Source organism: Ananas comosus, linkage group 10 (assembly GCF_001540865.1).
Source record: "Ananas comosus cultivar F153 linkage group 10, ASM154086v1, whole genome shotgun sequence".
In the NCBI taxonomy this organism is placed as follows: Eukaryota; Viridiplantae; Streptophyta; class Magnoliopsida; order Poales; family Bromeliaceae; genus Ananas; species Ananas comosus.
In genome coordinates this window covers 11,826,651-11,843,533 of record NC_033630.1, presented here as the reverse complement: position 1 = coordinate 11,843,533, position 16,883 = coordinate 11,826,651, and the positions used below count along the sequence as shown (strand labels likewise).

The 16,883-nt window shown below is 36.0% G+C and overlaps 2 protein-coding genes across 4 annotated transcripts; one reads left to right on the top strand and one right to left on the bottom strand.

The window, feature by feature from the left end:
• Window positions 139–4,513, top strand: LOC109716528 (putative AC transposase). 2 transcript variants are annotated; one of them, XM_020242037.1, is made up of 4 exons: window positions 139–245; window positions 1,112–1,336; window positions 1,964–2,832; window positions 3,299–4,513. In XM_020242037.1, the coding sequence occupies exons 2-4, from the start codon at window positions 1,114–1,116 to the stop codon at window positions 4,196–4,198; spliced, it is 1,992 nt and encodes a 663-aa protein (XP_020097626.1). In that variant the 5' UTR covers window positions 139–245; window positions 1,112–1,113; the 3' UTR covers window positions 4,199–4,513. The 2 variants fall into 2 exon arrangements, with proteins under 2 accessions (XP_020097626.1, XP_020097625.1); XM_020242036.1 differs by having other exon boundaries at window positions 153–245; window positions 1,092–1,336.
• On the bottom strand, window positions 14,996–16,564 carry LOC109716755 (transcription factor bHLH83-like). 2 transcript variants are annotated; one of them, XM_020242309.1, is made up of 5 exons: window positions 15,869–16,564; window positions 15,663–15,767; window positions 15,502–15,567; window positions 15,348–15,413; window positions 14,996–15,247 (listed from the first exon to the last, which is right to left on the bottom strand). In XM_020242309.1, exons 1-5 carry the CDS (start codon window positions 16,439–16,441, stop codon window positions 15,122–15,124), a joined length of 936 nt encoding a protein of 311 aa, XP_020097898.1. In that variant the 5' UTR covers window positions 16,442–16,564; the 3' UTR covers window positions 14,996–15,121. The 2 variants fall into 2 exon arrangements, with proteins under 2 accessions (XP_020097898.1, XP_020097899.1); XM_020242310.1 differs by having other exon boundaries at window positions 15,196–15,265.

Below are 16,883 nucleotides of genomic sequence, written 5' to 3'. Positions count from 1 at the left end.
AAGCCCAACCCCAAAAATATTAGGGCGCCGATCCCGCCGATAAGCCCGATCGCCACCGCGCCGCGCCCCGGCGCCGCCGCATCCCCCGCGTCGCTCCCTCTCCCCCTCCTCGCTCCTCTCTCGCTCCGACCCTCCCTTTCTCGCTCAGATCGCTCCACTCACCCCCCCCCCCCTCCGCCGCACCGTAGATCGGGAGGATCGGGGGCTCGTACGGACGATTCTGGCCCCCCTCATGCGTTTTTGAGGTAAAAAAAAAAAAGATTTAGGGCTTTTTCCACGCTCTTTTTGGTCCCTTCGATGCTCTTTGGTGTTGGTGTAGCCTTGATCCTCTGTTCGATTCCTAGTTCGACGACAAAGTCGCCTCCTTTAGTGGTTTCTAGGGCAAAATCGATGCGATTTTGTAGGTTGAGGACGTGCTCCGTAGTGAGAAATCGTTGATTCTCTTAGGCCTCATTTATCGTGTTTTTGCGCCATTTGATTCATCTCCTTATTATCTAAATGGAATTAGGTTAAATATTTGTTCACTTGTGGATATGGCCACTAACATATAGATCTATAAACTTTGATGATGAGTATATGGTTGCTAAACTTGATAACTTGTGAAGTTTATTTCAAGCTCAAAACTTTTTTTTTTTTTTGTTTTTCTTTTTTCGCCAAATGCGCCGTCGTTGTTTCTCGGCGTAGAGAAGCTGTTCTTAAAGCCAGTCCTAAAGGCGTACAATCATGAATCACATGATATTCTTTTGGTAAAAACATATAGAACTTATCTGAATTGTAAACCATTTTGAATCTTAACTACCTGAACTTTCAAAATTTTGAGTCTGTCGACAGCACTTTGACTTTAAAATTTAAACTAATTTTTTTCTTTAATGAATTTATAGTTACGAGAATTGCATACGGGTGCGAATGGTAAAATGAATCTATGATCTACATTGTAGTTGAAGATTTTCATTTCTAGTTTTGTGCTGACGATATCGATAGAATTATGCTTTTCAGTTCTTGCTTTCGCATAATTTCGCTAGTAAAGATCAGTGGATTGTATATAAGTCAAATTTAATCTTTGCTGATGTATAAAGGTGTTCATTTTGTAGCGATTTAATGCTTCTAACAGGGATGGAAACGAGAACACTAATAGATATGGCTCTTGTGCCCGGCGTAGAAACTATAGGAGCTGTAATGGATTCTTCGGACAAAACAAAAGTCGGCGCGCCACCATTGAAGCCGAGAAAAAAGTCGATGACGTCACTGTATCTCAAATATTTTGAGACGGCATCTGACGGAAAGAGTCGCCGATGCAAATTTTGCAAGCAAAGCTACTCTATAGCTACCGCAACTGGTATGTTTGACTCAGGTTTGACTCGGGTTTAAATTTAGTCCCTAAAATTGAAAATTATGTTGCTGATGTGGTACTTTCGCGGAGGACATACTAAAGGGAGGACTTAAATTGTTATGCAGTAGAAACTTCGAGGACTCAATAGTTGTGATTGAAACTGTGAGGAGGAAATGAAAATCCTGGCCAAAAAATTCAAGGACTAAAGTGTAAACTTCAATTTGCACCCCCGCGGTATAGAGCATTTTCACTCCTCGTGGTTCAAGAAGTTGTACTTAACTACCTTATGGTATATTAACTACTTTGTGATTTTATTTTTGTTTCACTATAAGGACCTATTGTTAAACAGGGTACCACCATGTGGTTTTAAAAAAAAAAATTACTTTACTACCTTGAAAATAAAACCACAGACTAGTTAAGTGCAACTTTTTGAGTCACGGGGTGGCAAAATGACAACGCGCTGTACCACAGGGGGCAAATTGAAGTTTACATTTTTATAAACTTATAGTAGGTATCCGATGAACCAAAAACACTACTATTTTGTTTACCCTAGTTCGCATATGGTCTCAAATTTGCATAGCTATAGTTTTTCTCAATTGTATCATAATTTCCTAACAACTTATTTCGTGAAAGGAAATCTGGGGAGGCATCTGAATAACCGCCATCCGGGCTACGATAAATATATCGATTCCGCACAACAAACTCCGCAAGCTTCTGCTGCTACAGCAAACATTAAGCCTCAAGTTCACACCAGGCCTGGAATCAATCTCGACCATCTAAACTGGTTGCTACTTAAATGGCTAATCGGCGCCTCCCTCCCTGCTTTCACCCTCGGAGATGAAATGCTTTTGAATTCTTTCAAGTTCCTCAACCCATCAATCAAAATTTGGCCAAGAGAAAAGGTTCAAGCGGTCTCGCTCGAGGTATTCAGAAGCATGCGCGAGGACGTAAGAACATCGTTAGAGCAGGTGAATTCCAGGGTTTCGATCACCGTAGATTTCTGGACGTCCTATGAGCAGATATTTTACATGTCGGTAAAGTGCCACTGGATCGATGAAAGCTGGTCTATGCACAAAGTTCTTCTTGATGTCTGCCATATATCTTATCCGTGCTCCGGGCCGGAGATCTTGCATGCCCTAATGAAAGCCCTGCTGGCGTTTAATATCGATTCTAAGATCCTCTCTTGCACTAATGATAACAGCCAGCAAGCGATTCATGCTTGCCACGCTCTCAAAGAGGAGCTCGATGCTCGTAAAATTCCCTTTTGCTATATTCCCTGTGCAGCTACGACATTGAAACTGATTATACAGGACGGTCTTATAACTATAAAGCCGATATTGTCCAAAATTCGAGAGTTTGTGCTCGAGATGAACTCGTACCCGGAAATTATCGAGGATTTTAAACAATTAGCTGTGCTTTATCAAGAAGTTCATTGGAAATTCCCGCTCGATACTTCGTCAAGCTGGAATGGTGATTACACTATGCTTGATCTCATAAGGAAGGTACTACTTACCCTATTATAATTTAATAAGGCCTTTCTCGAAAAGAACAGGAGGTCCACTTTTTTGTTTTTGCAACAACAGGACATCTTTTAATTAATTAATTAATTAATTATTTTTGTAATTGCAACCTCCTCGGCATTACTATGATGACAATTTGCATGATCAATGAACAGCTTAATACGTAGGCTACCGACTTCTGAAAATGTCGTCGAGCATTCGAAATTGCACGTTGATTATTTGAAATTGTGCTCCAAACATTCAAGAATTGCATCATAATCCTGTAGAGGACAGGTTGTTTGCTCCTAAAAGTTCAAAAGTTGGCAAAGTTGCGAAAAACGAAAAAAACGTGGTCTTGGTTTTGCACCTCAAAAAAGTGGTGACCTTTTTCTCAGCAAAAAGCCCATTTGATGATGCCTTTTCCAATATATCGGAACATTGTCTATTTACTTTTGTGTATATTGTACAGGCCCCCAATGCAATGGATGGCATTATAAAGAAGCACGAAGAAACATTCGGAGGTAGAAACTTGCTGCTAAGCACCACGGAAAAATCCGTGGTTACCATTCTACATTCGTACTTGGAGCCATTCTACAAGACCACGACGAACCTGTGCACTTGCAAAGTACACACCGTTGGCCTCGTGCTTTTCTTAATGGACCACGTCTTTGATCTGATAAGTTCTTGCCGGGAAAGCTGTCGCCAAGAGTGGCTTAAGCGCGTAGCCGACGACATGTCCAAGAGGGCTCGCAGCTTCACCACCCAAGCCTACTACCCCTTCACCTTCACGGCTGCAGTCCTTGACCCGCGCATCAAACGCGACCTCATCCCGGAAGCTCTGAACTCCGAAAAGCACTTGGAAGAAGCCAGCAGCCATTTTCTCAGAGACTACTCCAGCACCGAATACGCTTCCATGAGTAACGGTTTCGCTACTCAAGATTCTACTACCGAAAATAGCGACATCGTATCGTTTGCCGAGGAGATTGCGAGAAAGCGGCGTAGAGTGAGCACGACCAACTCTTCAGACGAGCTCTCTCAATATTTAGCCGAGCCACCCGCTCCGATAGCGACCGACGTGTTGGATTGGTGGAAGGTGAATAGCACGAGATATCCGCGGCTTTCCGTAATGGCTCGCGATTATTTGGCCATCCAGGGGACTTCGGTTGAGCCCGACGAGTTATTCACGGGGAAAGGCGATAGCATCAATAAGCAGAAGTACTGTCTGCCTTTCAGCAGCATGCAGGCCGCGCTGTGCATCAACTCGTGGATCCAAAGCGGCTACAGATTCAAGTTCCGATCGACGGAGATCGACTTCGATAAGCTGGTAGAAGCCGGTGCGTCTGCTTCGGTCGACAATGTTAAGTTGTAGAGCGATGTGACTTCGTTGCGGTAGTTGCACATAAGCCCAGGTTACTGATTCTTGTATGCTGTGTACATTAATTGTGTTTCTGTAAACCATTTTAGATTAGTGTTTGATGAAACCATAAGGTAACACTTTAGCTAGCCATTATTCTTGTACAATGTATTGTAACATCCAATCATCCATTTGGGAGGATGTAGTGACTACTTTGCTTTTTCCATATCTTGAATGAGTTTATGCTGGTAAATGATAGAGTCAAATTCTGGAAAGTTATGTACATAGATTACAAAATGGAGTTTGCTTAATTAATCACATTTATCATCACCAACAGTTGTATATTCATTGTCAAATCATATAAATGTTGATAAGCTCCCCAACGAAACCTCGTTACGAGCCTCCAATTTGCTGTTACGTATTAGTTTTGCTTCTATCTAATAATTCGTGTTATATGTTTTCTAATAATAATTTTTTTTAAAAAAAATTAAATGTAGAAACAAGATTATAATCTTTGAATAGAGATAAAAATGAGATGTTTGATGGATTGGAGCTTCTTAATAAGACGTCGTTGGAGAGCTCCCCACTGAAGTTTTTTTCGTTAGCAAAGTTTGGTTAGGTAAAATATACTATGCAGCAAATTTTCTACACTAATAGACGGTAATAAACTATTACATAAAAGTTATGTTTCCGATGTATACCTTACTTTAAATAATATTTTTTATTAATTAGATTGTATTTTTAGACAACTTATAGAATTAATAATAAAATAAAAAAATATAATGCATGGTTGGAATTGATGGGAGCCTTTACGAGTAAAAGTGCGTCCTTTATCTGAGTTGAACTCCAAAAGCACCAAACACAGAGCACCAAACATCATTTGAGAAATAAAATGCTTTGCGTTCCCACAATATTGAGCTAATATATTAACAAATCATATGGTATTAATTATTATTAGGTGCTTATGTAAACCAATGAGCAAAATACTAAGTTTACAACCCAAAACGATTATAATCCCACAACCTTAAACCCAAGTTTCACATTCTAGTCTTTTATTAATCTTTTTTGCTTCTTACTTTTTTTTTTCTTGTGACAATAAAAGCGAAAAGGTGTCAGCTTAACTCTGAATAAAGAGTTGTAGGATTTCAACCTTTTTTAAGTAAGGATTTAAGTGCCGTGGTATGGGATCGTGCCGGAAACTTACCAGCACGGAATGACACGGTGCGTGTCGAGTCGTGCCGATGTGTGCTGATCAAAAAATTCTTTTGTGCCGACATATAATAGTATGAAATATTTATTTCTTTAGCAATAACATATTCTAATTATTTATTATCTCCTTTTATCACATTTTTTGAATTTTATTGAGAAAATTAATTACTAATTTAAAAAATAGAGGGTTCTGAGCTGTGCCATCAGCTCGGGGTCTTTAGCGTGTCAGTATCTTATTGACACGATACGGCATGGTGGATACGGTCTATGCCGACGGGCACTTAAAATCTTGCTTTTGAGTTGTAGACATATTATTTCTCATATATTTCTCAAATATAGATCTCCAATTTGGTGAATTTTTTTTTTCTTCCAATAACCACTTATGACTCGTTTGAGCAGAATTAGGCTACGTTTGGGATTGCGGGGATATTGCGTTACGTGCACGCGGTGAGAAACGACGATGGAAAAATACCCTATTTGTTTCCATACGTAATATTGTGTTCCGCATATTGCGGTTAGTCAGTTACGATATATTTTCTACGGTCCCATCGGAAAATGTAAAAGTATATCCCTATATACTTTTTCTCAACTCTATTCTATCTAATAGCGTTAGATAGATCTCAATACCAAACTACGCCTTAGTAGAAGGTACAGTATACAAAATAAACCTCTAAAAACTTTTTTCTATAACAAAATCAGAAATACTATACTGGAGCTTCTGCAAGGATCTGCTAAAATTGCTGCCATGGGAAGCAACAACAAAAACCTACAACAAAAACCTAATCAAACAAGCACTAAACAATTATGTAACAACACTCACTACAATATAATTAGGTTATAGCGACATATGTTTGGGACACTTTTGTGTAAGTATCCCATTTATGCCAAAAGTTAAAAAAAAAATCTACTAATGCCTAAATAAAAAGTCCAATCCAATCAAAAATAAAAGGTTACTCTACTCAACTCACCCCATCCAGCCTATTCGGTCCGATTACAAACATAAAAGAAAAAAAAAAAAATCAATTACCATTTTCCCTTCTCTCCTTACTCAATCCACTGAAATCCTAGACGAAGAGCCCTTCCCTCCCCTCATCCTTCGTCACTGCAGCCAACGAGGTAGAGTTCCGGCAGTTGCTAAATGCTTAAATAAGTGTTAGTAAATTAGCAGCGCTTTTTTTGGCTTATACCAACACTCTTTAACTGCTACTATATATCTAGCGACTCCACATATAGCAATACTTTCTAAAAGTGTAGGTAATTTAGTCAGCAATACTTTTTTTGACATGTACCGATATTTAAAAGTGTCGTTATAGACTGTTTTTGTTGTAGTGACTTTTTCCGCCTTGAGATTTGTGCAAACGTCACACGTGTGAACATTAATTTGTGGGTGTACTCCTTTTGGACAAAAGTGTTCAATTAACTGCAACATATGCTAAGGAAGTAGAGCTCCCCACGTCTTGGTTACAATTACAATACCATTTTTTTTCATATAATGATTGTACTTGGCCTGTGAAGCACCCTAACTATATAGTATTTAATTCATGGATTTATCTCTTTTCAACTCCATCACATGGTTGGGAACAATTAATATATTTTATCCATTAGTATAATATATATAGAATTGAACTGGGCTACTATTAGTAGCAAAATTTCATTGTTGCTACCAGTTTTTTAGCCTTTGGATCAACTCTTTTCATTATTTCTAACTATTGGATTAAATACTATAACCCAGTGGGGACCACTCAACCCTAGTGGGACCACTCAACTCTAACCGACTAACATCATCCTGACCCTACAATTTTTCATCCAAGGGTTAAAAACTTGATAGCAAAAAGAACGTTTTACTATTAATAGTATTCCAGCCTAATTCATATATATATATATATATATATATACACACACACAGTATTGATCAGCATCTCAAATTATAGAATCGAATTCAAAGAACAAAATACATTACATTGTGATCTTCAAGTACAATGTAGCTTCATAAATATATTTGCTTGTCTCTTTGTTGTACTTCACAGTGCAATCTCTCTCTCTCTCTCTCTCTCTCTCTCTCAACTTACGCATCCAATTATTTAAATTTTGGAGTGGTCTCTCTATTATTATTCAAAAAATGATCTAATAGAAAACAGACCCCCCACGAAAATATATAAGTATTTTCATTCACGTACATGATGAATATGAAAAATACATAGAATTATAAATGTTGAAGGTGAGAATTGAATCCACGATTTTATAGAATGAAGAAGTTTAGAATTAACTCTTATATCATATTATAAAAGATCGATCGAGTAAAAAATGGGATGGAAAGATGTATAAAACTTTTGATAATTATTAGTTCCTGTTAACCTCCAATTAATTCTCACAATAGATAAAAAGAAGGGAACTAAGTGTCACGGACACTGACATGGGACACGACACGACTCTGATACCGCGATTCGGCAACTTTCAAAAAATTAGGACACGGACACGACATAGACACCACTAATAAAATATAATATTATTAATATAATAATATATTTTTATTATATATAAAATATTAATTTTGGTAAAATATTATTATATTTCTCATACAAGTGAAAGATAGTAAAATTTTCATTTATAGTTTATATTTTAAGAAAAAAAATTTTCCACCATAAATAATTTATTTATATTGTCAAGAAAAAAAATATGCATTAATCAAAAAGCTAAAATATTTATTATCTTACATTATATATGCATAGAAAAAATAAACTAAAAATAGGTATATATTTTTTTTAGTTGTATGTGCTATATATGGATTGACATTAAACGCTCGTCCAAAAAGTGTTCACAACGGACACGTATTCGCCACGGACACAAGCGTATTCGACACAGATACGCGCGTATCCGATACAGATACGCGAGACTTATAGAAGTGTCCGTGATACATAGAAAGGGAAAGACGAGAAAGTAACAAAACAAAATTTATTTTTTTTCAAAGTCAGTGATTAGCATTTGATTGGGCCTTTAATTTCTTTTTTTTTTTTTCCCATTTTCTAAATATTCAATCTTGTTCTCTTTAGGTGCTTAATGCTTTTCCATCAAATCAGTCTTTACTATTTCCTTGTCCTAGATCAGGGTCTCGCTCCTCTGAGTGCACTTCAATATTACGCCGTATATATAATCATGACTCCTCCACCATGTATCCATGTTTACACACAAATCATAAACTCGATCGCATCAGACCACTTAAAAGACTATATATATAAGGTTCACTATTAATAGCAAGCATATCGTTGTTAAAGGTGATCCGACCCAACTCAAAACCACATAATTTTAAGTAAACTGATCAGACCTAAAGCTTAAATCAATATATATATATATATATAGTGAGGCTACTACGTATAGTTGTCCATTACTACGTATAGTTGTAATTTTGCGTCGAACTACTTCATATGTGATCAAATACTTAATAACCATATATATCAATACAACTAGCTAGCTTGAAGAACTTGTATATTAATTGTCTAATTAATGATGATTCTAATAATTCACCTTATATAGTTACATACATAGTTATAACTTTTTAAGTACATATACATCCTTGTCCATTTATCTAGCTACAATGTACAGTGCTCTCCATCCAAGAGACAGATAATGCTAATTAACTAGTCTCTCATGCGGGTGCAATTAGCTCTATCTCTCTCTATATATATGTACTCTCTCTCTCTCTCTCTCTCTCTCTCTCTATATATATATATATATATATATATATATATGTACAGCTAGCTTTTGTAGTAACACATCTTTTCGTATGGGGGGTTGATAAGGGTATAGGACAAGTTCAACTCTACTTTCCTACTACTTTACAAATGATACTCTTGTGCAGTGAAAAATGATCTTCTACTTATGAGAGATAACATGAAAAAGGTAATTTGCACCTAATTAGTTATATTATGTTTCTTGTGGAAGTAATTTAACTACATATACATACGCTACATGTATAAAGTTCGGTGCAAACTTAATTGGTTGGGTTTGGAATAAAACCTAACCCAACCCAACCCAATCTCGAGTTATGCAAAACTTTTGAGTTGGATCGAAGATTGATTTGAAGCAAGGTTGGGAAATATCAGGGAATTAAATTGGTCTATATATAAAGTTAATTTTACATGAAAAGTTTGGAATGTTGCATAATCGTAATTATGTAATAAGATATTGTCATTTATTACAAGCGAACTCAGTCAGAAATGTGAAGCAACTACGCTCAAACTTGGGATCTTTAGTATCATCCATTAAGTTCTTACCTAACTGTGCTGCATATTGTCGGTGTATTAAGATATTGTCGAAGGTGGTGTTGTAATGGGTTAGATTGGGTTAGCTAATCTGATTAAAAGCGATTCAAATAGTATTTGAACATAAATTATATATAAGTACATTCAGTATCTGATGCATACGCAGTTTAATTAAAGTATGATAGTCTCCACCAATAATGTCTTTGTGCCTCCTATTCATATTTAGTGCATCTGTGGTGTCACTTGTACTCACTACTATATATAAAAGATTACGAATAATCTTTGTGGTACAAATATTAATTAGTATGGAAAAGTACTCCAACTTTGACAATGATCATATCTCTCTAAATTAAGACTTTGGGTAACATTGAATTTAATGCAGTGCTTAGTATTATAGCAATTCATGACTCTCTTCAAATGCCTATTTGGCCCTAGCTATTGGATAGATCTCTAGTAGAAGAAGCGCAAATTAAAAATCTCTCAACAGTAGAATCAAAAATTCCAAATTGGAGTTTCCAGTTTCTGAGGTTTAAATCTCACTTTAACTTCTCATCACAACAAAAGCTAGCACTTAATTTTTTATCTGAAAAATACTCTATTAGAACCAACCATTCTTAGCGTAGTTGGCTAAGGTCTTGATGGTCGGTATCCGAGGTCCCAAATTTGAAGATTAGTTGCTTCAGATTTCTTGCTGAGCGCTAAAGTAACAAAAGTAGAGCCAAATTAACACGTACTAAAATGAAAATCTATTAAAGGTGATTGCAACTAATTAAAGTAACAGAAGCGAAGTGAAACATGCATTAAAATAACAATTAACTTATGTAAGAGTGCTACTACAGGTACCCTCAAGTGTAGCCTGATGTGACAATATCATTATTACACCTTAATCATTAATTACTCAGCTCCAAATACTATTATTAGATTCCAAGTGCAATCATTCTACCCTAAACCTTAAGCCCTAACCCATTAAGCATGCCACTACATGTACCCTAAGTGCAATCATTAATTATTTCTTAAACCTTAAGCCCTAAACCCTCCATATATGTAGGCCAACTAATCAACAATATGATAGAGTACCCAAAAGTAGGGTATGCTCAGGCATTTCTCTTATACATAAATAAACAAACATAGCATGACTTTTCATGCTATGCAGTACTAAAGAGGAAATAATCTACTGGTGGTGTATCATTCCCCCTCCACTTTCTAATGCATCATTAAAGCCCTTGCTTAATTCCACACAAGTAAGATAATGCAAGTGGATTTTGTCATCCTATTAGGAGTCAAGTAGGCCATATTCATAAATATTCTCATTTTTTTCTCCTTTAACATAATTAATGAACCACCAATAAATACAAGTAATTAATTATTTTTTATTTTTCAACTCTAATTAATGTGGGAGGGATTAATTAATCAGCACCCTCAGGTTCCTAATGCATGTAAGGGAATTAATGACAACATGATTGTATGGATTACAATTAAGAGAGATTTGAAAAGAGCACATCATCTTTGAAAATTAGGGTTTCCTCATTTATTACCATATAAACTATATCTTATCATAAGTATGCCCTAGATAAAAATAACACTCATTGCCAATAAACAAGTATATATAGAGTCCTCATTTATACCTGTTTTAAGACATTGAAGTACAACACATCATTTGTACATTGACTAGAAAATTAATTTGGCACCATAAAATTCCACAAGTTGGGAAACAAAAATTAAGTGTTATAAGTAAACATATATTAAAATGATAGTTGTTAAGACCTTCCGATCATTGAGATCGAGATCGGACAGCCGCACGGGCAGGTGGCACAAGTTGGTCGACATCAGGCATGTTGTAGTCCGATCGATCGATCGGAAGGTCATGATCGAACGACATCGCGACTTAACTATCGTTATAGCTTGAGCTTTCCCTAGAAGGAACAGGTATTCTACTTAGGGAGGCTCTCCCTCATTAATGGCATTTTTTTTTAGTTTAGGGTGGATTAGGTTTTTTTTTTCTTGTTTGAACTTTGGGAATATGTTCCTAAGTGATAATGAGAAATTAATGCATGTCATGTGGAGCATGATCATGGTAGGTAACAAATTAATTAAGCATGTTAGGGTGAAGCTTAAGTTTCTTAGCTAATTTATTTACTGTGTTGAAGTGTACGTGTTTCATCGATTAAAGAAAGCGATGTTGTTCTTACGAAAGAACCTCATAAAATTAACACAAAAATGTTATGATTAATTTGCTAAGATTTTGTTATTGATACTTAGTCAAAAATGATCTTATTTTAAGCAAACTCGAACTAAAATATAAACAATCATGCATATCATGCAACATATATATATACAGAAAAGAAATGGAAAAAAAGAAGATGATAACTAAGTAGTTGAAGCTAGAAAATTTTGGTTAATTTTTCGTGGTCCCTTCGATTAGCTATTGGAATCATAGGTTGTTTGTAATTAACTTTTAGGGTTTCAAGGAACTTGCAGTAAATTAATGGCAAATTCAAAGTTTGCACCTTAACAAGCTGCTTTTTATTAGTGTGAACCATATCCAGTAAACTAAACTAATGGAAAGCATTAATCAATGTCAAAGTAGCCCTTCGAAAGCATTAATTAATGTCAAAGTATAGGCCTTTGTCCAATTTATAAGGCTAATGCATGTGCCTAACTATATATCATGCATGGATTCATGCCTCTCATAACTTAAACAAGCTACCACACAAATGTGTGTGTGCGTGTGTATATATATATATATATATATATATATAGAGAGAGAGAGAGAGAGAGAGAGAGAGAGAGAGAGAGAGAGAGAGAGAGAGAGAGAATTGAGCTGGAATATTATCGATAGCAAACGAGCTCCGTTGCCACCCATTTGTTTTCGATAATCGAGTCTCCAAATTGACGATCGACACTATTGAACATGATCTATACCACTTGAAGTATTTAGAAATCAAATTTCATACCTTTTCGATATCATTCTCTTGTCCATCAAAAGTGGACACAAAAATGAACGGCTGAAAATAAGTATTCTTTAAAAAGTGATGATAGAAGTTTTGTAATCACAATCAAGAGTATAGATCTTATTTTAAACAGTTTAAAAAAATTTTTAACCAAAATTCAACTTATTTGGTTATCTTTATGCCGTTAAATGAGAAACGTCTCATATCGACCGTTAAAATTATAAATTTTAAAACTTTTTGATCATTAGGCCAATGATGTCGGAAAAAATTTGAAATTTACTTTCTAGATACTTCAAATGGTATAGATCAGGTTCATCGGTGTCGATTGTCGATATGGAGGTTGGATCATCGAAAACAAATGGGTGACAACGAAGACCGTTTGCTACTGATAGCATTCCGGCCCATCTCTCTCTCTCTCTCTCTCTCTCTCTCTCTCTCTCTCTCTCTCTCTATATATATATATATATATAGAGAGANTATTGGAACTATCTAGAAACCAAATTTCATAATTTTTTGACTTTGTTTGCCTAGTGAACGAGTAGCTTCAAAATGAACGGCTGAAAATAAAAATCTCATAAAAAACAGCGATACATGACTCAAATTTCAAATCGGAAGTATTGTTCTTGCTCCTGATGCTAAGTAGAATTTTCTATTAAAGTTTCATGTAATTTGGATACTTCTACACCGTTGAACTTAAAAACGTGCCACATCGGCCGTTCAAATAGTCAATTTTGAGACCCTTTGATCGCTTGGTAAATGAAGTCGAAAAATTATAAAATTTGGTTTCTAGATAGTTTCAATAGCGTAGATTATGCCTAACGGAGCCGATCGTCGAATCGGATGTCCTATCATCGAAAACAACTTAAAAGCACGGAGGCCTCCATACTTTCGAAAGCACAGGAGACATACTATATATATATATATATATATATATATATATATATATATATATATATATGTTGCAACTTCACTTTATTCATTAGGAAAATGAACTTATCTACAAATGTGAGGCAACAAGGCCTCAAAAAGGCCAAAGTATACAAAAGATTCGAAGAACAGACAAAAAAAAAAGGAGAAAGTAAATGGAAATTAAAAGCATAAAAAACAAACGAGAAAAGGCTATTCCACTGAGTTGACAACGGGTCCAAAGATAGGTTCCTAAAGATCACCTTATTTCTTTCTATCCAGATGACCGACCAGCTTGCTGCTAAAGTAATTGGTCTCTTCTCTAAGATCTAGTGATTTCTCCTTTGCACCACTCTTTGCTACAGAACCCTAATGTCCTCCACCAACTCCCATTCATGATTCCCCTTCAAATGACATAACCAATAGAAATATGCTAAATATGCATCTCGTGAAAAGATAGTCCACTGTCTCACTACCATTCACGCAAAGCACACACATCTGATCTCCCATCCATCCCCTCTTAAGTAGGTTATCCACCGTACGTGCTCTTTTCTTTAGAACTAATCATACGAAAATCTTAACTTTCTTCGAAATTTTCAACCTCTGTAGATTCAAAAATAACTCGTGTACTACGCCTCCATCTAAGAGCATCATATGCATATATATAGACTTAATTGTGAAACCACGCTCGGCGTTTATAGCGCCAACAAATTCTATTAGGCCTCTTTTCTACATAGATATTGGAGATCCTGTCCTTGAGCTCCCCTATTCGCGAATCTCAGCTTGGATTTGCTGCTTCAAGCCCAGAATCTTCCTCCACCTTCATCCACAATCAGAAAAACACTCCTTAATAGTTATCTTTTTCAACTCAAATTTAATTGTAGCACTTTAATTGGTGCAAAAACTAGCTACAATATGCATTAGTAGAATGATGTTGCATAACCAAAGAATGTTAGTATTTACTAATTACTTAGTTATGTCATGAAGTTGGTTTGCCAAAAAAAAAGGCATAACACATTAATATAACCAAGAATTACTTGAAAATATGAAGAACTCCGTAATTTCAGAAACATAGAACATATTCACACACACACACACACACCATCTATTAGCGATTAGAATCCAATATTAATCATTTATTTTATTTTTATTTTAATTATTTACACCACCCCCCCGGCCCCAAATCTATTAGCGATTCGAATCCAATATTAACCATTTATTTCATTTTTATTTTAATTATTTACGTCTTTGGTTACACTTTATGCCATTCTTGAATCTTATTTCAAAGTCATGAAAAGGAATTCATAAATTAATAAATTTCTTTGGAGAAGAATTGTCTCAAGTTGTCATGAAAAGGAATTAAAACGTACCCAAGCAAACAACAAAACAAATTAAAGAACTAAAATGCATGGGCCCCAACAAAAGAAGATCAATTATATATATATAGAATAACATTACACTGCAAAAAGAATTAATTAGTACACTGTTAACAAAGAAAAAGAAGCTTATCTCCTCCCTTTTGAATCGCGTAATTAAGAGTCAAATTAATTCCTATTCTTTTTATTCTTTGATACATTTTTATTCTTCGCCTTACTCCTCCAAAAAAATAAAACTTATTGCCTTGGATTAGAGTCCCTATCTCTTTGAGATGACAAGATCGCGTCGATTGCGTCCTTAACTTGAGAGAGATCAGGTGCTTTCCCTCCTTGTGTAGGCCAAAACTCATCAGTTGCTAACACCTACATATTTATTCAAGCCTAAAAGGATTAGTCTTAGCTTATATGTTAAATTAAGTAGTCTCATATAAGATTCATAACTCAATGATCATATATATATTACCTTTACTTGCAATTGGAGAAACTTCACATAGCTAATAGCTTTCTCTAGCATGGTAACCAAATCAACCTACAAATATAAATTGAGTAATTAAGAAGAATTAATGCCAAGTTGAATAAGAAATCAACATGCACCAAAGATGAGCAATGTAGTGCACCTTGGTGCCATTCGGCACGAGATCTTGCAGAATCTTTAACCTCTCGCTGATCCGTTCCCTCCGATTCTGCAGTTTGAAAGAACCTTTTAGTACTTCTATTTATCATAGTGATCACAAAAATGGCCTGCCCTAACTATACTAGGCATGTTAAATTAGCACACCTTTGCTGCAATACTTTGAGGATCCTTGGATGGACTAGGTTTGGCCTTGCTCTTCTTATTTGCTCCACACTGCTTCTTAGAAGTGCTTACTTGCACATCACCACCCTACAACAAAAACAAATATGAAGTGATGAACTCTATTTGTTAAGGAACAAGAATTGCTATGTATGTTATCATCATAATTCAATATTGAAACATAAAATTACCACATACGACCGCTTTTGGGGGACTTTATTGTGTACATTAGCACTCTCTTGAACACCATCCGCGGAGCTCGAACTCGAGTAGAGCAATCCAAACCTCTCCTCTCCTTGTTGTTGGCTATCATTCACGCCACTAATGTCGAAACTTTGATCATGAGATTGATTTATACTATAATTCTGATCCGCCGCATCGATCCATAACGCGCACTCCTCTTCTTGATCGAGGTTCAAATAGCTATCATGAGGCAACCGACCGCCTTGCTCGAAGCTCAGAACCGAAGAGCTCGAGCAGTAACCCCAGTGATCTGAAGCCGAACCGACCTTGAAGCTTGTACTCAGGTGAGCTTCTTGAAGTGGAGAATTCCCCATCCCGAACACGAAACTAGGGGCAGGAGAGTTGCTCGGGTCAGAAAGGATAGGGGGAAGGCCCGCGGAGTAGCTCGAGAGAGACTCCGAGACTTCTCCCTCCTCAAGAAACGAAGAGTAGTGACTTTTAAATCCGAAAAGATCGAGAGAAGGAGCGTATATCGAATCGTATTGCAATTCTTTTATCGTCCTCTCCCTTGTGAGAGCCATGGACGATGTATATATATGCAAGTACAAACAAGTAACAGAAGGAAAAGCAACGACTGAATGGGGAGAATCGGAGTCGAAAAGATATATGCTAGCTATGAAAATGCAAGAAGGAGAGGTGCAACTCCTTTGTTACTCAATGCATGGGGTGGACTAGCTATCACCTACATATATATATATATATGTAGAAGGGTATTGCTCTTTATGTGTTAGTTGGCCTATGGAGTATTAATTATAAGAGTGTATATATAAGTGTGAGTATGGGGCTCTAAAGTACACATTTTGTTGAATATATATAAAAAAACCTTTTAGAAAATAAATGTATAGAGACACCCTCAAATTATAGAACATTTCGAAATGAATCCATCAAGGTGTTTTTTTTTTAAAAAAAATTAACAGCTCCTCAATTTTGTTAAAATTTTGATTAATCTTCTTATTTTTCTAG